The sequence below is a fragment of the Leguminivora glycinivorella genome, chromosome 2, assembly GCF_023078275.1.
Source record: "Leguminivora glycinivorella isolate SPB_JAAS2020 chromosome 2, LegGlyc_1.1, whole genome shotgun sequence".
NCBI lineage: Eukaryota > Metazoa > Arthropoda > Insecta > Lepidoptera > Tortricidae > Leguminivora > Leguminivora glycinivorella.
In genome coordinates, this window is record NC_062972.1 from 6,111,811 (window position 1) to 6,138,065 (window position 26,255).

At 36.2% G+C, this 26,255-nt stretch overlaps 1 protein-coding gene across 1 annotated transcript in view; it reads right to left on the bottom strand.

The window, feature by feature from the left end:
- LOC125237818 (vacuolar protein sorting-associated protein 16 homolog) overlaps window positions 1-26,255 on the bottom strand; it is a 50,765-nt gene that overhangs the window by 12,342 nt on the left and 12,168 nt on the right. The window contains exons 6-10 of the mRNA XM_048145017.1: window positions 7,914-8,089; window positions 6,011-6,257; window positions 5,152-5,295; window positions 4,248-4,360; window positions 3,191-3,329 (exon numbers count right to left, since the gene is read on the bottom strand). Of these exons, the coding sequence (XP_048000974.1) occupies window positions 3,191-3,329; window positions 4,248-4,360; window positions 5,152-5,295; window positions 6,011-6,257; window positions 7,914-8,089 (819 nt within the window). The remainder of the gene's footprint in view (window positions 1-3,190; window positions 3,330-4,247; window positions 4,361-5,151; window positions 5,296-6,010; window positions 6,258-7,913; window positions 8,090-26,255) is intronic.

A 26,255-nucleotide genomic window follows, 5' to 3' on the forward strand; every position in this document is an offset into this window, starting at 1 on the left:
TCGCCGGGTAGTGTCACATTACATTTAGAGTAAATTGTCTGAAAGGGCCTCTGTGCTGTTGGCTTCGGCCCCACACATGCCTCCCAAATGTCCGGGACCCCATGGTCCCGAGTACTGGAAAGGACAAACAAATAATAATAATAATATGCCCGCAGGGCAGCTTGTGGCGAGCTGTTGGGGAGTGACGACCCCACGGACCCGAGTGTTCCTGAGAGTCGCCCAAGTAACAATTTCTGGTCCTATAGTGGTCGAGAGCACCAAATTAAATCACATTAAATGGTCCTATAAATAGTCTATATTGGTACTGTAGAGCCGATTTGGCGCAATTATGCAGCCATTTAGTGATATAATAGGGCTATAGCAGTATCATCCGTGACGTTTAAGGTCTATAATGGTGATGTGATGATGACTATTGTGCTAATTTGTTGACATAGAGGACACAGTAACGCTATTATAGTATCAATTTATGCTATAGTAGCATTTGAGATTCCGTTATACAGGTTTTTTGTTCTGTAATAGCAGTTTCCGTCCCTTTTAATGCGAATGAATGAAATTTCTAAAATAATTTAATGTGTGTAATATTTAACAAAAACTGTTCTAAACGAGGAACTTTATGAAAAGTGGCGTGTGAACTTGTGAAGTTTAGTGTCAATCAAAATAATTTGGATTTCGTATAATTCCATCATTACTGCAAAAAGGTATGCGATGGAAATTTTACCGTTAAAAGAATATTAGTTTAATGGAGTATTTTAAGTGCGCCCTCGATTTATACCTGTTTTGAATAAAATAAATAAATATAATTTAATACAATAAAATTATTGGCACCATAGTTTCTACTATGGATCCAAGAAGTAAAACATACGCTTTTATAGTTCGACTATGTCACTTATCATACGCATTCACTGCCATAAGCCCGCCATTGTGGATTCAATTAGGGTTGCATGAGACTTTAACTATGATCCAGTTTAACTTATAAGTTCTTTATATAGAAAACAATACTTGTTTTCAATGTTTTACTATAGAAAGATCTTCTAAACAGTTTTTTTTTATAAAACATATAGTAAACTCAGCTATAACGCTATTGTGTTTTAAAAGAGATACCGAAACCATTATTCCACAGTTCTGTGATATAAAAGAGTAATTGTGACGTATACGGCGATGAGATATAAAAGGCATTAGAAAACGACTATTAACGCTTTTCAAAGCTATATAAACGTATCCTGAAAACTTCATTATACAGCAAAATAGCTCTATAATGGTATTCATATCACTACTACAGTGTTAAATACTGTAGCAGTGTTTTCCAAAGCCACTATATCCCAAAATAGTGGTATAGTTAGGTTTTAATTTCTGTTAAAATACGACTACTAAAAATACTATAAGCGGCTTGTTGGGAACCTTAATAGCGCAAATTGATAGCATAACAGTGATTCCTAACACTATTATACAATAATATTGTTCTTTAGTAGGTTATTTGATCCTGTTATAGACCAGGCCTATAGCGGCTCTATAAAATGGTGATATAAACGTTTACATCACTTCCTAATAACACCTTTTAGCTGTATAACACAACAACTATAGCGGCTTGTCGGGAACCTTAATAGCGTAAATTGATTGCATAACAGTGATTTCTAACACCATTATATAATAATATTGTTCTATAGTAGTCATATTTGATCCTGTTATACACCAGGCCTATAGCGGCTCTATAAAACGGTGATATAAACGTTTACATCACTTCCTAATAACACCTTTTAGCTGTATAACGCAACAACTATAGCGGCTTGTCGGGAACCTTAATAGCGCAAATTGATTGCATAACAGTGATTTCTAACACCATTATATAATAATATTGTTCTATAGTAGTCATATTTGATCCTGTTATAGACCAGGCCTATAGCGGCTCTATAAAATGGTGATATAAACGTTTACATCACTTCCTAATAACACCTTTTAGCTGTATAACGCAACAACTATAGTGGCTTGTCAGGAACCTCAATAGCGCAAATTGATTGCATAACAGTGATTTCTAACACTATTATATAATAATATTGTTCTATAGTAGTCATATTTGATCCTGTTATAGACCAGGCCTATAGCGGCTCTATAAAATCGTGATATAAACGTTTACATCACTTCCTAATAACACCTTTTAGCTGTATAACGCAACAACTATAGCGGCTTGTCGGGAACCTTAATAGCGCAAATTGATTGCATAGCAGTGATTCCTAACACTATTATACAATAATATAGATCTATAGTAGTCATATTTGATCCTGTTATAGACCAGGCCTATAGCGGCTCTATAAAATGGTGATATAAACGTTTACATCACTTCCTAATAACACCTTTTAGCGGTATAAGCTTATAGAGCTAAAAGGTGTTACTGGAGGCTTTTATACGACAAGCGGTCACGCAGAAAACCTTTATACGACATCTATAGTAGCTTTTGGCGTCGAAAACCAAAATTATAGCACTAAAATGTTACTTGGGAATAAATTCTACAATGCACTGTCATTATATTAATGTCCTTAAACTTATCTCTAAGTGAGTCTCTATGGTTCATTTTGTATATTGCTCGAATAGCCCTCTTCTGCAGAACAAATATGGTATTTATCTCTGAAGCACTGCCCCATAGTAAAATACCATATGACATAATGCTGTGAAAGTAACTAAAATAAACTAATCGAGCTGTTTCCACGTCTGTTAACTGACGGATCTTGCTCACTGCAAATGCTGCAGAGCTCAGTCTATTCGAGAGGGTAGCAATATGGGGACCCCACTGAAGTTTAGAATCTAAAGTTATGCCAAGAAAAACTGTACTATCTACCAGTTCCAATTCCTCATCCTTCACAACGACACTTGCTTGTTCATTTTTAGCATTACTCGTTACAAACTTAATACATTTAGTCTTTTTCTCATTTAACAATAAGTTATTAACACTAAACCAATTAACTACTTCGGAAATAGCATTGTTTACATTTTCACAAGTTTGTTGCTGATTAAATGTCAGTGTGCCTCCTCATTGGCGGTTTAGCCCCAGTAGCATGAAATTAGGAGACAGCTTAGGTGATACTATTCCAAATACGTACAACCGAGTCAACCGAAGATGTCTCCTAGATTTAGGTGAGTGAAGCGACTATATAGGTTTGTTTAGGACTCGATTTCATTAGGTGAATGTTCAAGTTACCTTATAACAGGCCCAGTGTGATAGCACGCGGGTCTGCCCGTCTTTCATCTGTAGATAGTCTGCGATGTGTAACGCGAGGCAGTGTAACCGTCGCCAGATCAGTCGGTCCAGTAATATCCGTTCTCCTAGGTTTTGGACTCTGTTGCGTTGAGTTAAGGGTACAGTTTCAATAGACAATTAGATATTAGATTTTTTTATGAAATGTTATTTAGTGCTTTAATTATTGAAATAGTTTCAAGATAAAATTAGAAACTTTTAGGTCCTTTAAGGTAACTTTAATTAACGAACTATCACTATAAATAGCTAAGTATTGTTGATATTTGATTTACTTAAATGTAGGTATTTGTTAGAAACGGATAAAACATAACTAATTGAAACCCGTCAAGTTTATAAATATCCTTTCTTATATTGGAACGATAAATTATGATTAAAATATAGTCGAATTATTTGTCATAGCATGCATATTTCCATTTTATCGAAACTTCTTATTAGATTGCCTCCTAGTGTGAATCACCGTGTTATAAAAATAGACAGTTTTATAAATAGACATTTAACCGAGTCAAAGACGTAAGTAAATAGAGCGTTAGGAAACACCATTAACTGTGTTGATTGCACGTGGTCTCACGTCGGACGAACTTGGATCAGTGCCAGAGTTGGCTTACGCTGAACGTACATTTTATACTACCATAAACATTAAAACATAGGTCAAAATGTGCATTATTTGTAATCAATAAAATTGTTACTTTGGCATGTAAAAGTATAAAAAGGCATATTTTACAGTAGAAGCAATATCCTTATTTTGCGTGAAATTGCTGTACTCGTACTACCTACATAACCCAAACTTCTGACAAAATCGGAGTTTTACAACGATTCAGGAAAGAATCACATTTTCTTTTTAAAATCTACATGATCACTATCTTTTGGCTTTTCCATAAACGTAATATAATCTACAACAAAAACGACAACTTTTTATCGGTACCTTTTCCGACTTAAATTAAAGTATTTTTTTTCATACAGTGACGCTCCAGTGTGATACCAGGCATTCATAAAAGGATACTGGTAGAAGGTGAGCGGGATGGCGACCTTGGGGTCTCGGATGGCGTTGAGCACGCGTAGCCAGCGGCACGTGCGCACGTAGTGGTCTGTCAGCTGCTGGTCGACGATGAAACCCTTTAAACAAAACAGTTTATACCATGTAGCGTTTTACTAGAAAAAGATAAGAATATTCCTACCAATTTATAGCACAGCTTGCGTTTTTACGTGCGAGTACTTCTTGCACATACTTCTCAGCGCATCTTCAGGTATGGACCCACACGCGATAGCGCAAGTTGTGCTACGCACACAAGGGAATCAGTTTATCTAAGCCTTTAATAGCTAAATAGATCTGGCTACCTTACCTAGCCAAGGTCAAAACTGCTACATTAGCTCTGCTGCAACAGAGAGCTGTTGCTCTTCTTGTAAGCGACTGTGACGATGGCAGGTACTATCTTCTAGCAATCTTTCTTCGTATGTCGGGTTGATCTCCACTCGCACTCACTGAAGTCGCACTTATCAACCGATGCTCGTGGATTTTTTCTTGATCCATAGAATTGGTTCAGAATGTGGAAATTGATATAAAAGATTAAAGTGCCAATAACGTATACGCCACTTAAGAACATACTCTGGCAAATGTGGTAATGACAATGATTCAACGAACGGCATTTTATGTTTTCTAAGATTACCGCGAGGTCGTCAGCTCATAGTATTATTTACATATTGCTTGGCAGAGTGACGGCAGGTGGACCAAAATGTTAACGGAATGGTGGTTGGCTCGTTGGGTCGACGACATCCGAAAAACTGCGCGTCACAACTGATGAGATTAGCGCAGGACCGGGAGAAGTGGCGTACTAGAAGAGAGGCCTATGCTCAGCAGTGGGCGATGAAGGGCTGATATAATGATGATGATGATGAGTATTATTTACCTTGCCAAACTGAGCAGCGCGTATCAGCATCTTCTGCACATCGGGCTCGAACTCGAAGGCAGCGGCGTCGATGCAGTCCTGCACCGCTTTTGCGAGGTCGGGTTTTACTAGGCGGATGTATTCGTCGGCTCGGTGGCTGCGTTTCTGTGACAATAACATAGGTTTAAGTTGGTAAATAGTATTTATATCAGAAAAATATAAGAAGAAACATAAGTATTTTCTCAATAACAACGCGCACTTTTTCAGCGTCTTCATGTGTGTATTGTGAGACTACAAGCAGCAGTCCATCTCTAGTATAACATAGAAAGGCCTGACGTAGTGAGACCGTCTTTTATGATTCGATCTCACCTGGAATTGCTTCGATGCCTCAACTAAACATAACCGTTATAATTATTCTCTGTACATGTAATTTGTTCTGTACAATAAAGTGTTTACTACTCTTCTTCTTCTTCTGCCTGGCTCCTTCCCATTTACTTGGGGTCGGCCCTTCTAATCATGCGTCGCCAGGCCGTTCGGTCCTGGGTCGTCTCTGGTCTTAAGTTTCCATTCTTCATGTCTTTTCTGACAACTGCCATCCAGGTTGTTGGGTGTTTACTACTATCCAAAGTGTTTACTACTATTACTACTAAATATGACCCAGACGCAGTCCTGTCTATCCTAAATATGTTCTCAATAACAAACGGCACTTTCTCAATTTGTTCCTGTGTGTACTGCGACACGACTCGAGCGCAGTCCATCTCGGGAATGACGTGGAAAGGCCTTGTTTCATTGCCCAGAATTGGCCTTGTTTCATTGTTTCATCGCAGAGAAACCTCTTGTTTCATTGCCTTCGCCTTGCCTTCTTATAAACTATCCTCACCTGAAACTGTTTAGACGCTTCAACTAAATATGACCCAGGCGCCGTGCTGTCAATCCTGAATATCTTCTCAATAACAACTGGCACTTTCTCAATGAGCTCGTGAGTGTACTGCGACACAACTCGAGCGCAGTCCATCTCGGGAATGACATGGAACGGCCCGTCGTACGGGAACTCGGTCTTCTGGCCTTTCGAGCCGAAGATGCAGAGCACGTCGTCCCAGTGCGCTATCACGGCTTGGGACCCGCACCTAATGAACAAAAACAATGATAAATTGAACTGAATGTTATAAATTAACTTTCTGCTTTTCTGTGCAACCCCAATAAAGAGCCGGTACACATATTAATAATAGAGTGAATGATGAATTCATTGCGTTTACTGAATTAATTTATATGTTTTTACTGCAAACGCACCACGTTGTAAGTATGTATCCATACTAATATTATAAATGGGAAAGTGTGTGTGTCTGTTTGTTTGTCCGTCTCTCAATACAAAAAAGAGCGACGAATTGACGTGATTTTTTAAGTGGATATACTTGAAGGGAGAGTGACATGGGCTAATTTTCGAATTTAGTGCGAGCGAAGCCGCGGGCATAAGCTAGTTTCACATATACAAGAGTTGTCTGTCACTGAACGATCTTATAATTAAAGAAAAAAAAACCGGCCAAGTGCGAGTCGGACTCGCCCACCGAGGGTTCCGTACAAACTTTCTTTCAAACTACCTAGTAAAAATAATCTCATATTTTCATATAACTCTAATGACTTGACTAGAAGACAAAAGTATAGGCATTAATGAGTACTATAGTGTATAGCGCCATCTCCCGGTCAATTTGCGAACTAATTTGCGCGACCTGGTTTTTCAGGGATAATTCTTTATAATGTTAACCGATTTAAACAATTTTTACTTTATTGGACAGAAGATGGTTTACGTAACATCTCGTATTAATTTGAAGTACGATATACATCCGCAAGGGTGGGTAAATTGAAAGTAAAAATCTGAAAAGTTTTTTGTGGATTAAAAAAAAAGTATTCAAAATACAAACACGATTATATTTTTCCTGTAATATATAGCATAAAACCAATGTTTACTAAAATTTTCATAATTTTTCGTTGGTAAACTTCGGAGATAAGGGGGGAACGGTATTTTTTTTTACATTTTCCTTCAAAATTCTTTTTTTTTCCACAACAAAAAAATTATAAAAAATAGCTTATTTACGTTCAATTTGAGCTCTTTCCAACGATACCCCACTTGACCTAGTAACTTGAAATTTACAGTTTGCCCCCCTTTCATTTTGGCCATTTTCTACAATTAAAATTAATATATTTAAAAAAATTATACTTTCTATTTGTAGAGGTTTACAATGTTCACAACTATTCCAAATTTCAAGTTGATAGCATTAGTAGTTCTCGAGATATTTAGGAATGTGACAGACGGACAGACAGACGGACAGAGTCGCACCATAAGGGTTCCTGTTGTACCTTTTTGGTACGGAACCCTAACTAGACAAGATCCTGAGGTTGCTTGATACAGCCGGTATCGATCTCCGCGTATTTGTTCTTGAAGTCGGAATAGCCCATCCACTAGAACCCGGAATTTGTGAAGAGGGTCACCTATCGCCCGTTCTGCGAATCAACTACGAGTATGCACAGATACGCGTATGGAGTCACTGTTATTTAGTGCTTTAATTATTGAACCAAGTATTTACCAGACGAGCTCCTGAGGTTGCTTGATACAGCCGGTATCGATCTCCGCGTATTTGTTATTGAAGTCGGAATAGCCCATCCACTAGAACCCGGAATTTGTGAAGAGGATCACGTGTCACCCGTTCTGAGAATCCACTACGAGTATGTACAGATACGCGTATAGAGTCACTGTTATTTAGTGCTTTAATTATTAAAGTATTTACCAGACGAGCTCTTTAGGTTGCTTGATACAGCCGGTGTCGATCTCCGCGTACTTGCTCTTGAAGTCGGAAGACCCGATCCATAGGAATCCGGAGTCTGTGAAGAGGGCTACGTGTCGCCCGTTCTGTGAGGGCACGATGCATAGGACTTGTGTGTACGGGTTTCGGATCTCTGGACGCTGGAATAATACAAGTCGTTTTAGATATAAAAAGATAACATTTACTTCCGATTAAAGAACAAAAACGTAGAAAAAAAATTAGACATGATTCAAAAACAAATTTCCTCTTCGAACGCATCCTTTGTTGCAACATCCATACTTATTAATTATTATAAATGGGAAAGTGTGTGTGTCTGTTGAAAACGAAGCGACGAATTGACGTGATTTTTTAAGTGGAGATAGTCGAAGGGATGTAGAAGTGACATAGGCTAATTTTTGTCTTTTTCTAACCCCCACTTCCCTAAAATGGGGGGGGGGGGGGTTCTAATTGAACGCGAGGAAAGCCACGGGCAAAAGCCAGTAGGCACATAAAAAGTACAACTTTGCGCACTAAGTCAAATTACAATGATTTATAACGACGAAAGCAAGGACCATTTAATACTAGACTGATATAGCCCATACAAAAAAGCGTACCCCTGAAAAAAGCTTAGTTTTTGCTTTAAAACTAGATGGCGGTTTTTCGTAACCCGGGAGTGGAAAAAAACATATTTTCACACATATTTTTACTTGTTTTTATATTATACTATGAATAACTATCAAAAAACTTTATTTTAATATCAAAATATTGGCTCAAAACACAATTTTTTAAGTTCGTTCGCATGTTGTCTAATTATTGCCAAATAAAATGACTAGATGACGTTGGTGGACTAGGAAAATGTCACATCCGTTTCGTTGTTCATTAATATAATATACTTAGTGATAATAAACCTATATGTTGAGCTCAAATACGTTCAACAAAACGCAATCATTGTGCCAACAGATGTGACATCTGACATCCATGTCACATCACAAATGTCATTGTATGATTTATTGAATATTCATAATATATGGATATTAAATATTTTAGAATCGCAGCATCAATGCGAGTAGAGATACAGAATTAATAACTGTATATATTAAGAGCGTTATAACATTTCGGCGTCGGGCGAAATTAGGTATTTTACCCGCCGCGCGAGCCCAATATGCCGACCCTTTCTAGCACGTCTTATCACTCGCTCGCACTACAATAATGGACAAAACAATCTTGATCCTTTCTATGGAATTTTGATAACAACCACAATCTACTATCTCGATATAAACTTTTAGTTTCTAATAAACATTATTTTGTACGAAAATACGAGAATATAGCGCGAAATAATATCAATTATGTTAAAATTTATTTAAAAAATTAAAGTAATAATTATAAAAGTAGATCCCATCCCAAATATTTGCTTTTGTTATATGATAAGTATTAGAGTAAAGTATAATTATATTAATATGATGATAAAATAAGACAAATACAATTCTAATTACTTCAAGGTGGTGCTCAGGGTCTGATGATGGAGCCAGATGGTGGTCACCAATACCAATGAACAATATGACTATACAACTTCGTGGTTTACATGTCATTCTAGCATTTTCACTTTCACATTTCAAGTGCATATACCAGCACGAGTATATAGACGGAGAGCTGGCAGGATTTTGGAGTAGGTCCTTGAGGCAACCTGGAAAGGTGCTCAGATGCTTCTCTGATCATAGCCAACATCAGGTCTGCAAGTCTGGCAGCTGGGGAGCGGGGCTTTATCAAGCTATGAATTTTTAAAGATTTAATTTTTTGAGGCCCAAAAAAGGTGTTTGAGGCAACCTGGAATTATTAAAAAGTGAAAATAGAGTTCCTCAGAAGTCGCATAGTATTTATGCCAGATCATTTGGCCGGGTCCTTCACCGTGCCAGAACGGTACAAAGTGGTAAAAAAAAAAATTCCAAAAAAGGTTCTTGAGGCAGTCTGTCATTTTTACCAGTGAAAGATGAGGGTCTAAATAGCCATGGAAAAATAATGCCATGACATGAGGTGGGGTCCGTACCCTGCTATTCGATCTTGAAAGTCAATTTTTTAGTTTTTCGTAAATAACTCGTAAACGGTGGCCCACAGCAAAAAAATATGTTAAACAGAAAATATCTACATAAAATTTCCTACAAGAAAGGTTATGTACGTTTTTTCGATAGGATCAATATATACATGGATAATTTAGTAAGAAAGTTTTTTTTAATCGATTACATGCTCCGTTTTTCGTTAATACCTCGTAAACGGTGGCCCACAGCAAAAAAATATGTTAAACAGAAAATATCTACATAAAATTTCCTATAAGAAAGGTTATATAACTTTTTTCGCTAGGATCAATTTTTTAGTTGGAAAGTATTTTTAAATAGATATTTGAGCCGTTTTTTGTTGATAACTCAAAAACGGTGGCTCACAGCCAAAAATAATGTTAGACAGAATTAATATACATAATATTTTCTACAAAAAAGGTTCTATAAGATTTTTCGCTAGGATCAATATTTTAGTTGGAAAGTATTTTTAAATAGATTTCATGGGCCGTTTTTTGTTAATAACTCGAAATCGGTGGCTCATAGCCAAAAATAATGTTATACAGAATTAATCTACATAATATTTCCTACAAGAAAGGTTCTATAACATTTTTCGCTAGAATCAATATTTTAGTTGGAAAGTATTTTTGAATAGATTTCATGGGCCGTTTTTGTTAATAACTCGAAATCGGTGGCTCACAACCAAAACTAATGTTTCACAGAATTAATCTTCATAATATTTCCTACAAGAAAGATTCTATAATATTTTTCGCTAGGATCAATATTTTAGTTGGAAAGTATTTTTCCAACTTCCCGGACCGCCGGCGAGTCGATCAGGGACGCTCCGGGCCTTAGGCCCTACGCGGAGCTCGGCCTTCGGCCTTCGCTCGGCTCCGAAGCTCCACCGTCGGGCCTTCGGCCCGCCGGTTACGCTTGTTTAAGACACTTTTGTAAGGAAATTGTATGGGAGCACTTTATGCCCGCAGTGAAATTACTTGGATTTGGCCCGGGTGGGAGCCTAAAGGTGAGCTCCGTTCCTGCGGCCCTCCGCGGTCGGCCTTCGGCCTCCCACCCTGAAGCTCGCCCTTCGGGTTCGCGAAAATACTTGAAAAATTTATTTTGCCATAACGGCGGCCATCTTGGATTTTCGAAAAAATTTTTTTGACATTTGTATTCTAGGGGCCCATACAGCCGCATGCAAAATTTCAGCGCGCTCGGACCAACTTGAAAAAAAAAAAGTCGGCCATTTTGAATTTTTTGATGCAACTTTTTTCTACTCGGGCTCCTGTATGACATTTGATCGAGCACCCCCCGGCTATCTCTTACGGTTTAAAAGTTGCCATACAAAAAGTGGAAATTTTTTTCACATTTGTAGCATTTTTCAAAAATTTTTTATATCATTCTAATCTAGACCCTAGAGAGATTCTATGACCAAAATTTGAGCACTCTAGGATAAACTTGAAAAATCTACAAAAAAAAAGTCGGCCATTTTGAAAAAAAAATGGCGGCCTCAAAAACTGCCCAGGGTCTTCTATGACATTTGGTCGAGCACCCCCCCAATATCTCCCCCCGTTTAGCCAGGCCGTCCAACATTTTTTGACCCAAGAGTCGCAGACCAGATTCCATATTTTTTACACACGTCTCCCCGCTCCCTCTATACAAAGACACTTCGACCGTCGAAATCGGTTTAGCCGTTCTCCAGATATAGGGAGAGGTTAGAAATCAGTGGGGTTGCAGCTATATATAAGACTGTATGCCTGTTTGCCACCCACGGGATCAAGATTTGTTAAGTCGCAGTATACAGCATTTCTCGGAACTATCTAGCTACTTACGAAAGCAAGGAGCGCCGGACGATCGAACGCAAGTCCGTTGTCTACGAGCGCTCGGCGCAGACTGAGCGGAGTGAGCGGGCCCGTATCAACACAGTGTATTTTATTCGAATTTCAGGTGTTTTAAAAAAATGACTGTCGACAGAAAGGTATGTCCTATATGTGTATTTTTTTTCTTATATGTCAACAAGAAGTTCTTGTTTAGGATAATATTATTTAAGAGTTACAATAAATGCAGGAATCGCAGGAAAAATACATAATGTAAACCTCTTTTTATCGAAAAAATGGGGAAGATACGGAAGGTTATTTATCCACCATTTCAAATAAATCTTAAAATGTCAAACTATGATTACCTCGTACAGCACGGGGAGCATGGTCGCGCGATAGATTTTATCGTCTATCGCGCGACCATGCTTCCCATGCTGGATATAACAAATAGGATTGTGATCATTTATTACCACAAATAACATATTTAACAGCACAATCACGATTCTAAACGAGTGATCCCACTACGAAATTTGAAAACGTGTACCGAAAAAACTGATTTCTTTTAAGTATAAAAAGACATATTTTAAAATATTATATTATGATTAACTAGCTTAAGATATGTTCTTTTAGGAACATTATCAGTTTTTAGGGTTCCGTAGTCAACTAGGAACCCTTATAGTTTCGCCATGTCTGTCTGTCCGTCCGTCCGTCCGTCCGTCCGTCCGCCCGTCCGTCCGCGGATAATCTCAGTAACCGTTAGCACTAGAAAGCTGAAATTTGGTACCAATATGTATATCAATCACGCTAACAAAGTGCAAAAATAAAAAATGGAAAAAAATGTTTTATTAGGGTACCCCCCCTACATATAAAGTGGGGGCTGATATTTTTTTCATTCCAACCCCAACGTGTGATATATCGTTGGATAGGTATTTAAAAATGAATAAGGGTTTACTAAGATCGTTTTTAGGGTTCCGTACCTCAAAAGGAAAAAACGGAACCCTTATAGGATCACTTTGTTGTCCGTCTGTCCGTCCGTCCGTCCGTCTGTCAAGACCCTTTTTCTCAGGAACGCGTGGAGGTATGAAGCTGAAATTTATATCAATTACTCAGGTCTACTGTCCCTTGAAGCTGTGAAAAAATCAAACTTCTAAGCCAACGCAATCAAAAGATACAGCCGTTTATGCCGCAAATTTTCGACACTTGCAAGGGAATCAAAACCTACAGGGTGCTTCCCGTGAACTCAGAATCGTGAAATTTGGTACGAAGCAACGTCTTATAGCATAAATAAAGGAAAAATTACGAAAACCATAAATTTTTAGTTACATCACATAATATATTTTTTTTTAATAATTTTAACCTTACTACCCATTTCCTCATAAACGCGTAGAGGTATTAAATTGAAATTCATACCAAATACTCAGGTCTATAATACCTTTAAGCTGTAACAAAATCAAACTTCTATGTCAACGCAATCAAAAGAAACAGCAATTTAAGCTGCATATTTTGAAACTCGCAAGTACTCGCAAGGGAATCAAAACCTAAAGGGTACTTCCAGTCGACCTAGAATCTTGAAATTTGGCATGAAGCAACGTTTTATAGCACACATAAAGGAAAAATTCCGAAAACCTTAAATTTTTAGTTACATTACAAAATATATATTTTTTAATAAATATAAACTTAGTCCACAACAACAATGGCAACATACCATAGTTATGACTCGATTGTCGTAATGAACGAACTTTGTAAACCTTGCAGGTTTGTACGGAACCCTCGGTGCGCGAGTCCGACTCGCACTTGGCCGGTTTTTTGATAATATTAATATTTTCGGAAATAATCGCTCCTAAAGGAAAAAAAAGTGCGTCCCCCCCTCTAACTTTTGAACCATATGTTTAAAAAATATGAAAAAAATCACAAAAGTAGAACTTTATAAAGACTTTCTAGGAAAATTGTTTTGAACTTGATAGGTTCAGTAGTTTTTGAGAAAAATACGAAAAACTACGGAACCCTACACTGAGCGTGGCCCGACACGCTCTTGGCCGGTTTTTTTTAATAATCACTTAAGTATAGTTTCTTTATAGTTTTGAATGAAAAAATGTTACATTTTGCAAAAACCGCTCTAGGAATAAGGCCTCTTAACCTTGGTTGATTCCGTTTCGCGCTACTTAGATAGAGGGATGCAGGTGGACGTGCTGTACTTTGATTTCAAAAAAGCCTTTGATCGCGTAGATAACGACGTACTCTTAAGCAAATTATGCAGCATTGGTTTCTCGCCTAAACTGCTTTGCCTTTTTGCTAGTTATCTACGTGATAGACGGCAATATGTGCAGCACGGATGCTTTGTGTCGAGTGCCTACCCCACCCGTTCCGGGGTCAGTCAGGGCTCTATTCTGGGTCCTCTGCTCTTTGGTGTTATGGTCAATGATCTGGCCTTGTGCCTAAGCATGCGCAATGCCTACTCTATGCTGACGACCTGAAACTAATTTACAGGGTCCAGGAAGATTCTGACTTACAATCTTTACAAAGTGATATTGATCGGGTTTATGAATTGAGTCTTGTAAACAAACTTCTGAAACTTCAGTTCAATGTTGACAACTGTGCGGTTATTAATTTTTGTAAAGCGCGTAGTCCCCTGTGTAGGCAGTATCTCCTGGGGTGGAAACCCATCGCCCGTGTCACATCGATACGGGACTTGAGGGTTGTTTTAGATTCCCACCTTAACTTTCATGAGCACATGACAATGCTTGCTGCAGACTGTTACCGCAGGCTTGGGTTTGTTGTCCGCAACGCCAAAGAATTTGACAATCCCAGGGACATAAAGCTTCTTTATACTGCCCTCGTGAGAAGTAAGCTTGAGACAGCCTCAGCCGTTTGGAATCCCCATGAAGCGCTCTACATCCTGCTGCTCGAAAAGGTCCAAAAAATATTTTTGCGTTTCTTTTATAAAAAAATGTACGGGTATTACCGATTCTTGTACCCAACAAAATTCCTTTTGGGGACGTTGGGTTTCTTCTCGTTAGAAGTTAGGCGTAATGTCGTGCTGATGTCTGTTGCATGTGGTATTTTGAAGGGGGAGTCAGATTGCCCGGTTTTAGTATCCCAGCTGGTCCGTCTATTTGTTCCCTCTGTGACGAAATATGCTTTTCGTGAATGTAGGCACCCCCTACTGGCGGTGCCGGCCGCTCGAACCGTGTTTTGCCGCAAGTGACCGCTAGTTCGTGCACTGCAAATAGTGAATGAGTTTTTAGACGTGGTACCTAATGTTGATATTCTTGCGAGCGTTTATACGTGACGAATGCATGAGGTTTTGTGTGGGATTGGATGCTAGGCCTTCATCTGTTATTTATTAGTTATGTTATGGTATGTAATGTTTTGATTTTGCTGTTTATTTAATATTTAATTTTGTGCTACTTGTTGTAATGTTTATTTAAAATTCACGGTGCTTTAGTTTTGTATACTGTCATACCGTGTAATTTTCTTTGTGTAAATAAATAAAATAAATAAATCTATTTAAATATTATTGATCCTAGCGAAAAAACGTACAAAACTTTTATTGTAGCAAATTTTATGTTTGTTATTCCCGTTGAAGATTGATTTAGCTGTGGACCACCGTTTTCGAGTTATTTGCAAAAAACGGCTCGTGTAATCTATTTAAAATACTGTCCTACTAGAATATTGATCCTAACGAAAAATCTTACATAACGTTTCTTGTAGCAAATATTATATAGATTATTTCTGTTTAATATTATTTCTGGTAATGGAGCACCGTTTTTGATGTTATTAACAAAAAGCGGCCCATGTAATCTATTTCAAAATACTTTCCAACTAAAATATTGATACTAGCGAAAAAACGTATAGAACCTTTCTTATAGGAAATTTTATGTAGATTTTATTTTGTGAACATTTTAATTAGCTGTGGGCCACCGTTTACGAGGTATTTACAAAAAACGGCCCATGAAATCTATTTAAAAATATTTTCCAACTAAAATATTGATACTAGCGAAAAAACGTATAGAACCTTTCTTATAGGAAATTTTATGTAGATTTTATTCTTGTGAACATTTTAATTAGCTGTGGGCCACCGTTTACGAGGTATTTACAAAAAACGGCCCATGAAATCTATTTAAAAATATTTTCCAACTAAAATATTCATCCTATCGAAAAATCTTATAGAACCTTTCTTGTAGGAAATATTATGACGATTAATTCTGTATACCATTATTTTTTGCTGTGCGCCACCGTTTTTGAGTTATCAATAAAAAGCGGCCCATTTCAAAATACTTTCCAACTAAAATATTGATTCTAGCGAAAAAACGTATAGAACCTTTCTTGTAGGAAATCTTATGTAGATTTTTTTCTCGTGAACATTTTATTTAGCTGTAGGCCACCGTTTACGAGGTATTTACAAAAAACGGCCCATGAAATCTATTTAAAAATACTTCCCAACTAAAATATTGATCCTAGCGAAAAATATTATAGAACCTTTCTTAAAGAGTTAAGCAATAAGGGACAATTTTTTGATATAATTTGTTTTAGTGAAACTTTTGTTAAAACTGGTTCCGAGAAGAATATAAAACTCTCTAATTTCAAATTGGCTGCTACATTTTGCCGCGAGAAAAGCAGGGGAGGTTCGTGTATTCTAATAAAGAAACACTTGGAATTCAAGCCCCTTCAATTTGTTTCTAAACTAGCCACTACATATTTCTTCGAGTCATGTGGTATAGAGCTGATTAGTCTGGGCCTTATTATTATAAACATTTATAGAATACCAGACCAAAAAAAGACGAACGTTGGTATTTTTCTCCGAAAGCTTGAAATACTCCTTGAATACTTAATTACTAATTTTAAAAATAAAAAGATAATAATTTGTGGTGATTGGAATGTTGATATTTTAAAATCCAACAACGCTGCAAGCAATTTGTTGGCACTTCTAAATAATTATGGATTTGATGCTCATGTTAAACTTCCAACTAGGCATAATTCTTGCATTGATCAAATTGCAAGTAATATAAAGAGTGTATCTGTGAACATTCATCATCTTGGACTTTCTGACCATGAAACTGCTCAGTCAATAACACTGCGAACTGTTAAACGGCAAAAGACCTACACTACTTGGTTCGAGTATAAGCGTGATTACAGCTTGCACAATATACGAACATTTTATAAATGTATTTCGGCTCTTTCCTTTTCTGAGGTCACAAGTTCAAACGACTCAAAGGAGGCATTCCAGCAATTCTATGATCTTATATGTCTATTTTATGATTTATGTTTCCCGACTATAAAAGTAAAAATAAATAATAGGATGAACAGAATGAGTTGGCGTACCAAGGGTTTAATAAAATCATGTGTTAGAAAAAGGACCCTGTACTTTAACTATATCAGAAATAAATTAAATAAACAATCCAACAGAAATAAATACAATAAATACTGTAAAGTACTGAAAATATGTATATTAACTGCACAAAAAATTCAAAACTCTAAATACCTACAGAATAGTAAGAATAAGTGCAAAGCTACTTGGAACGTCATTTCGTCTACCGTAAATAACAACTGTATGGATAACAATATTGATATCATCCGACACAACAATAATATTTACTCAAACCCTCTACAAATATGTAATATTTTTAACGATCAGTTCATAGGTTCCCAAATAGCACTTGAATCTCCAAAAAACAACCAGTCTTGTAGATCTGTCTTAATTGATGCAAATCCTAGCACTATTTTCCTAAAACCAGTGGACGAAAACGAAATTTATAGGATTATTAGGTCATTGAATAACTGCAAATCAAGTGGCTATGATAATATCAACACAAAAATGCTTAAATTATGTGCCTACTATCTGTCTGTTCCTCTTGCTCATGTAATAAATCTTTCTTTTATTGACGGCAGCTTCCCACAAGAGTTAAAAGTATGTGTTGTCAAACCTTTATACAAAAAAAACCGGCCAAGTGCGAGTCGGGCTCGCGCACAAAGGGTTCCGTAGCAGCAAATATAATAAACCAATAACTTAACCAAAATTACAGTTAAATCAACCTATCTCAAAAACTATAAGAGATACTTTGATCAAACCAAAAATCGTTGAAAGAGTTAATTAGCATGCATCACCTCTATTTTTTTTAGAATTTTATACCCCGTAGTTATAAAAATAGAGGGGGGGGGACATACTTTTTACGACTTTGAGAGCTGATATCTCAAAAACCGTTCACTTTAAGAAAAATGTTTTTTAGAAAACTTTATATCATTTTAAAAGACCTTTCCATTGATACCCCACACGGGTATGTACATCGAAAAAAAATTTTCATCCCTCAGTTACATGTATGGGGGGCCCCACCCCCAATTCTTTTTTTTACTATTTAGTGTCATAATTTTGTAGCGGTTCATACAACACATATTCCCATCAAATTTCATCACTGTAGTACTTATAGTTTCCGAGTAAATCGGCTGTGACAGACGGACAGACGGACAGACGGACAGACGGACATGACGAAACTATAAGGGTTCCGTTTTTGCCATTTTGGCTACGGAACCCTAAAAAGGAGACAAGCAAGAATCTAATAACTACAGGCCGATTACCTTAATCCCCATTATTTCAAAAATTCTAGAAAAGGCATTTTACTGTAGACTGAATGACTTTTTAACCAAATATAATATTCTTTGCCCTGAACAATTTGGTTTTCGCAAGGGGAAATCAACATCTATCGCTTGCTTTGACTTGGTTAAGTTTATTACTGAGTGTATTAATGAGAGCGTCCCCGTCATGTCCATCTTTATGGACATGACAAAAGCTTTTGACTTTGTCAATCACTCAAGGCTTTTACTAAAGCTAGAATTATACGGTGTGCGGGGAGCAGCACTTAACTGGATAAAGAGTTATTTGGAAAATAGAAAGCAATGCACAGAAATCAGCCAAATAAGGGAAACGAGACATACAATACTAAAGCAATCATACAGGTCATCTTTTAAAACCGTTAGTAAAGGTATTCCACAAGGTAGTATTCTTGGACCTTTGTTATTCGTTCTCTATATTAATGATTTGCCGAAAGCCACTTCGAATAAAAGTATAATGTTTGCAGACGATACAACTTTAGTAATAAAATGTAATGACAAAATTGATTTTGAACGCGACATAAATAATTCTTTAATGGACATTATCTCCTGGATGAAAGAGAATGAACTACAAATAAATATAAGTAAAACTAAATATATGCAATTCTCTTCATATAACTCAAGCGATATTAATATAAGTGTAATTAATGATAATGAAGAAGTCGAGAAAGTTGACACCTTTAAATTTTTAGGAATAACTATAGACAACCACTTGAATTGGAAGGAGCATATTGAACAAGTTTGTAAAAACCTTGATAGATTTGTGTTTGCACTAAAAAGGTTACGAAGTACTGTCTCATTTGAAGCTGCACTTACTGCTTATCACGGGTATGTATCGTCCGTTTTACTTTATGGCCTGATACTGTGGGGCAATGCAGTAGATATTGATAAGGTCTTTATAGTCCAGAAAAAGTGTGTCAGAGCCATCTGCAATGCATATATCGACGACTGTTGCGTCCCACTATTTAAAAGTCTGCACATTTTACCCTTGCCATGTCTATATATACGAGAAGTCTGTGTATTTGTCAAGTCGAATCCGCATTATTTTAAAACTCGGATTCAGAACATGGAAAGAAAGACAAGAGTAAGAGTATTGAATGGATTAGCCAAACCGCTTGGGAAAAAGTACATTTATAGACGAAATGCTTTTAACATGTGCATCGAAATTTACAACCACATTCCCGAAGAGATAAGACTACTGCAAGGTCCTCTCTTTAAGCGTAAACTGACGAGCTGGTTATTGGACAAATGTTATATTCATATTCATATTCATTTATTCATGCTTTCACATAAGTATACATAAAAATGGGTACACGTTACATGACACCCTGTTAGGGCATAGCAGATTATCTTATAATCTAGAACTTATATACTAATCTATCCTAATGAAAATACATACTAATTAACAATAAAACAATATATACAAAACTTAACCACAATAAATAATTCTACATAATATATTATATTGCCTAAATATTAATGGCGCTAACAAAGTAATGCATGTTTTCATAGTTAAGTATATTAAATAGTTTTAATTTTAAATTTCTTTGTCTTGCAAAAACTCTTGTAGATTATAGTAACATTTCCCTATTAATAGATTTTTTAGTTTGTTTAAGAAGGTATTTATATTTTTTTCTTCTTTTAATTTATTACTTAATTTGTTGTATATCTTGATAGACGTGGAGTGTGGACTGTCACTATGCAATTTCATTGTAGACCCTGATACAGGAACTAGGTTATTTTTGAACCTAGATTCATAACGGCGGGTCTGATCTATAATTGACGTGTACAGCTGTGGGTTTTTTCTTACAAATTTACATACCTCGTAAATGTATACAGAAACTAAGGTTAACATATTAAATTTTTTAAAATAAGGACTACAGCTCTCTGGGATTTTTATGTTTGCTAGTATCCGCACACACTTTTTCTGCAGAATAAAAAGATCCTTGACATCTGTACTGTTACCCCATAGTATGATGCCGTATGTAAGCCAAGAATAGGCATAGGAGTAATAAGCTGTAATCGCAGAGTTGAAGTCAGTTGATCTTTTTATTTCTTTTAATGCGTACACGAAAGATGATAGTTTTGATTTAATTTTGGCTACATGTTCCTTCCAATTAATATTTGAGTCAATAACGAAACCCAGTAAGTTTGCGGAGTCCACGAAATCCAATTTTGTTCCATTTATGTCAAAATGTTGTGATAAGGGGGTTTTCTGATAAGGCCTAAATTGTATGATTTTAGTCTTATAAATATTTAGTTTTAAATTATGGTCTTCCATCCATTCTGTTACATTATTTAAAATATAATTTACGTCTTGGTTTATGTTTGCGTCATCACTACATGAGGTTAGGATCGAGATGTCATCGGCAAAAAGTACACAAGACTGTGAAACTGCTTTAGGAATATCATTAATATAAATTAGAAAGAGCAAACATCCAATTACACTCCCCTGAGGGATAGAATGCCTGACGGGTAGCTGATCAGATATTACGCTTGTTATTTCACCCGTTGTATGGTCCATACATTCTATCGCGACACACTGTTCTCGGTTTTTGAGGTAAGACGTAAACCAGTCGTGAGCAATTCCCCTTATTCCTATCTCATATATTTTATTTAATAGTATGCCATATTGGACCATATCATATGCCTTAGACATATCTAGTAATATGCCGATTGCGTACCTTTTGTCATTAAGTATATCTAAAACATTTAATATATATTTGTATGCGGCCAGAGTAGTAGAACGGTCTTTCCGGAACCCGTTTTGAGCGTCATCAAAAATATTGTACTTTTCACAAAAAGAGTATACGCGGTTGTACATGGCAGTCTCGAATATTTTAGAGGATGTGGGTAGAAGGGCCACGGGTCGATAGTTGCTAGGATCGTTTTTTTTGCCCTTCTTATGTATGGGCTTAATAATGGATTTTTTAACATATCGGGAAATGACCCATCGGTAAAAGACTGATTAATTAACATGTAAAAAGGAAAAGTTAATTCGTCAGCACAGTGTCGAAATAGTATAGGCGGCAACTCGTCAGCTCCGGAACTTTTTTTATTTTTTAAGTTTATTATAATTCGTTTTACCTCTGGCATATCTACCGGGCTTAAGTAAATTGAGTTTGTGGTGGGTAGGAGTACCGGTCGGCCGCGTGGCGGGGTACGTCCAGCTTCAACTTCTCCCACTGATGCGAAAAATGAGTTGAATATGTTCGACACTTGCTTAGGATCCGACGTTAGCTTATCATGGATCGATAGCTCAATGTTTTGCCGCGTTTGTGTAAAATTTTTGTTAGTACGCTCTTTTATTATTTGCCACATAGTTTTAACTATATTATCGGATTTTTTCATTTTCCGTATATATTGGAGTTTTTTAGACTTAAATATGGTTTTTTTCAATAATTTTTGGTACTGTTTATAATGTTTAGTAAGTGTTATGTCATTTGATTGGGCAACCATAATTTTTAACAATCTTTTAGTTTTGCAAGAAATTTTGATGCCCTTTGTGAGCCAGTTTTTTTTTGAGTTAGTTTTTACTTTAATAGTTCTTAAGGGTATACATTTATTTAAAATGTTTTGTAAAGTATCATGAAATTTTTCATAATTATTATTTAAATCATTTTCCGGTTTAATTAATTGCAGCCAATCAATATCTTGTAGCATAAGTTTAAAGTTTTGAATATTTTTTATACTATATAATCTTTTTTTGCATATATAGAAGGCTGTTTTACTTTTTTGTTGTGTTGCTAGGCGGATAATGGTACTTTTATGATCTGAAAATCCGAAGTCGCACACTTCTGTTTTTATAATGTCATGCGTAAAATTTGTAAAAATAAGATCTAAGCATGTTGACGTAGTGTTGGTAACACGGGTGGGATCCTTTATATGTTGGATAAAATTGTATTCCTTCATGAGGTCTATTAATTGACTTGATTGTTTATTTTTTTAATCATATCTAAGTTAAAGTCACCACCTACTATAATTCTTTTCCCAGAATCTTTTTTACTTAACATGTCTAAAAGTGATGACATTTGCTTTAAAAAGGTCTCATAATCACGGCCATTCCAATATATGACAACTATCAATGCATTAAGTGACGGCAGCTCAATAGAGGCCATTTCTATGATATATTCAATGGACATATCCACGATGTCCTCACGCTCGGTGTACTCTAGTTGTTTACGCAGAAATATGCAACACCCGCCGCCCGAGTAGTTTACCCGTGAGAACGATGATGCGATGTCGTAATTGTTAATCTGTATTAGTTTTAATTTTTCCTTGGATAACCATGTTTCCGTAAGACAAAGGACTTCAAAGTTGTTCTTTTTGTCAACCAAAAATGCGTCTAATATGGTTTGTTTATTGAAAAGGCTTTGTGTATTTTGGAACATTATTTTAAGAGCATTTACATCCGATTTATCATCTAATTCAGTGGTATCTAGGTTAGAGTAGGCCTCGAAAAAACGTGGTGTTTTGTGCATTTGACAAGTGAACTTCTGGGTTAACACTGATGACTGGGGGCTGTTTGTTTTGTGTGAGATCCAGTGGCTGTGAGTTATCCAAAATTATGGGCTGATTACTTGTGCCTGGTACTGGACATGTGGATTGCAGTGCGTAGTCATTTGTGCCGAGTGTGTTTGATTTGGGTATGTATGTTAAAAAGTCTATTAAATCGTTATATATTGTGATGAACCCTTGCCGGTTTATATTTCCAGACTTAGAGAACATAGTGATATCATATGACAAATGTAGGTTCGAATCTAGAATGTAGCCAAATTCGTGTTTCAAGTTGCACTTATATAATAAATCATTAAATGTTTCGACACGCTTATTAAACAAAGTACAATAGTGGTTTATTTTGAATGTTGGCAGGCAAACAATTACGTTCGTGTGTTGGACATATCTTAATTGTTCTTGTATGTGATTTACTAAAATATGGTAATTTGTGCTAGTTTTAAAATCTTCGCCCCCAATACTTATGATACAAAAATCATTTAACGTGAAATCTTGAAGTTTGTCTTGAAGTCCATTAAATAGTCCATATAAGCCAGCACCCGGTGATAGATAAACACATGTGTTTAAACTAAGAAAATCGCGTTTTATCAATTCGACAAAGTAGTTTGAATAGTTGCTAATAACACATACTTTGGATTGAAGTAGTGGCGTCTGCATTTTTCTAGGTATACTTGGAATGTTATGGGCACGCTGCTTTTCCGGGATCGTGGTTTTTGTAGTCTCGTAGTTGTCTATTTTGTTAGGGCAATGCAATTCTTGTACTAGTGTTTGGACCTGTGAAACAAGCTCGCTTATTTTCTCCTCGAATATAGCCCTGTTTTCCTCGAGACTCAGGACTAGCTGGTTTAACCGCTGCAGCTCCGATTTACATTCTTGGTATATACAGTCTGTGGCGTCATATGCTGGCGGCTGGGTCGGTGTAGGAGAAGATGGGGAGAGGATGCTGTTATTACGTTTTCCAGTGTGTAGGGAGTGTCTCTTCTTTTTCCTGATCGAAGTGGGGAGAGGGAGTTTGATGAGTGGCATAAGCGTTTTAAGGTTCCTACTTCTTTCTGAAGTTTTTCAATCATCCTTTTCAGTCCATTATTTTCTATACTGACTTCTTCGAGCTGATTTTGCGTTGTAGCGAGTTCGGTAGTTAGTCGTTGGACCTCTTCATTCATTTCAATCACTGTCAACATATTATTTACGGTGTAGTCGGTGCTTTTTGAACATTTTTCTTGTATTGTATTATGACTTTTAAATGAATTTGTTTCGGTACTTGTAAGCGAGTCTGAAAGGTTTTCTGTTGATGTTTGTAGGTTTTCTCTGGGAGATTCATGAGTTGAAATATCGTTCTGACTTTCATTTGACAGTAAGTCACTGTTATTTATAGGTTGTGATTTTACTGGTGTAGAATTTGCAGGGAGTTCAGTATCTTGTGACTTTGAAGTATTCGGGGTTTGTGCTATCTCAATCTCCTCTAATGGGTTGGTTACTGGTGCGTTCTCTTCGTGTGTGTTTATTAGAAGAGTACTTTGTTCAGTGTGGGGTTCTTCTGACGTTTTCTTTGTTCTGTTTCCCTTTCTCATAGTGACATATGATGGCGCTGGGGTATGTCGAATCAACATGCTAGGGGATTTGCTTTTTTGGATGCAGGATTTACATTTCCAGTTTTCTCTTTTCTGGGGTTCCAATATTGCATACAGTTTTCCTGAGTAACCTGCACAGTCGAAATGGAATGTTAATTTACATTCTGAGCACAATGCTGATTTTCTGTGTTCTGCAGGAAGCTGGCATTTAGAACACGTTGGTAAAGTTTTGTTGTTGCTGGTTTTTAATGTAGATTTATTTACCGGTGTCATTTTCGGTTAGTTTCGCAGGCGCGCTTTCCGTCGTTCAGCAAGTTCGGAGCGCTATCGCTAGATGGCGCTGTAATTAATGTTGGTTTAAATATAGCCAAAGTAGGGGTTTTTGGTTCTTTTTCACCAATTAATGGTTGTTTTTGGTATCCAACACTTGATGCACTTATTTTTCACAAATTTTTATATCACATTTCAAGTTATTTGCACCTCTTATAGTATTTAGTCACAAAGTACGTTGATATCGTATTTTTGAAAATAAAGTCACTTTCCGTTTGAATTTTTGTCTGCAACCATTTACGTGGTAGAATTGTCACTCTCTTATACTCTTAACACAGATTTTATTGCTTTATGTAGACTTTGTACGATTTAAAAATAAATAAATTACGGAGCCGTTGTTAGTGTTAGGAGCACAGTGGCGCCACATTCCATGTTATTATAGTGTTAAGGAATTTATTGAATGTAATGGAACTTTTGTATAATGTCCCCCAATATTTATTTATTTATTTATTTAATGTATAATGTATAAAGTATTGGTTGATGTTAATTATTGCCGGACTTCATTTTATTGACTTGATTTATTGGTATTGAATGTATTATGTTAGATTATTAATTTAAAAATGTTTTGGTAAATTATGTGTTAGGTTTATATTTAAATCAACATTTGCATGCCTGTATGTGGGCCGAATACACTGAACACAAAATTATGTAACACCAACACAATGTAACTGTATTCTGGCAAATAAATTATTTGATTGATTGATTTGATTGATAGGAAATATTATGAAGATTAATTCTGTGTAAGATTAGTTTTGGCTGTGAGCCACCGATTTCGAGTTATTAACAAAAAACGGCCCATGAAATCTATTTAAAAATAATTTCCAACTAAAATATTGATTCTAGCGAAAAATGTTATAGACCCCTTCTTGTAGGAAATATTATGTAGATTAATTTTGTGTAACATTAGTTTTGGCTGTGAGCCACCGATTTCGAGTTATTAACAAAAAACGGCCCATGTAATCTATTTAAAAATACTTTCCAACTAAAATATTGATTCTAGCGAAAAATGTTATAGAACCTTTCTTGTGGGAAATATTATGTAGATTAATTCTGTATAACATTATTTTTGGCTGTGAGCCACCGATTTCGAGTTATTAACAAAAAACTGCCCATGAAATGTATTTAAAAATACTTTCCAACTAAAATATTGATTCTAGCGAAAAAACGTATAGGGACTTTCTTGTAGGAAATATTATGTAGATTAATTCTGTCTAACATTATTTTTGGCTGTGAGCCACCGTTTTTGAGTTATCAACAAAAAACGGCCCAAATATCTATTTAAAAATACTTTCTAACTAAAAAATTGATCCTAGCGAAAAAAGTAATATAACCTTTCTTATAGGAAATTTTATGTAGATATTTTCTGTTTAACATAATTTTTTGCTGTGGGCCACCGTTTACGAGGTATTGACGAAAAACGGAGCATGTAATCGATTAAAA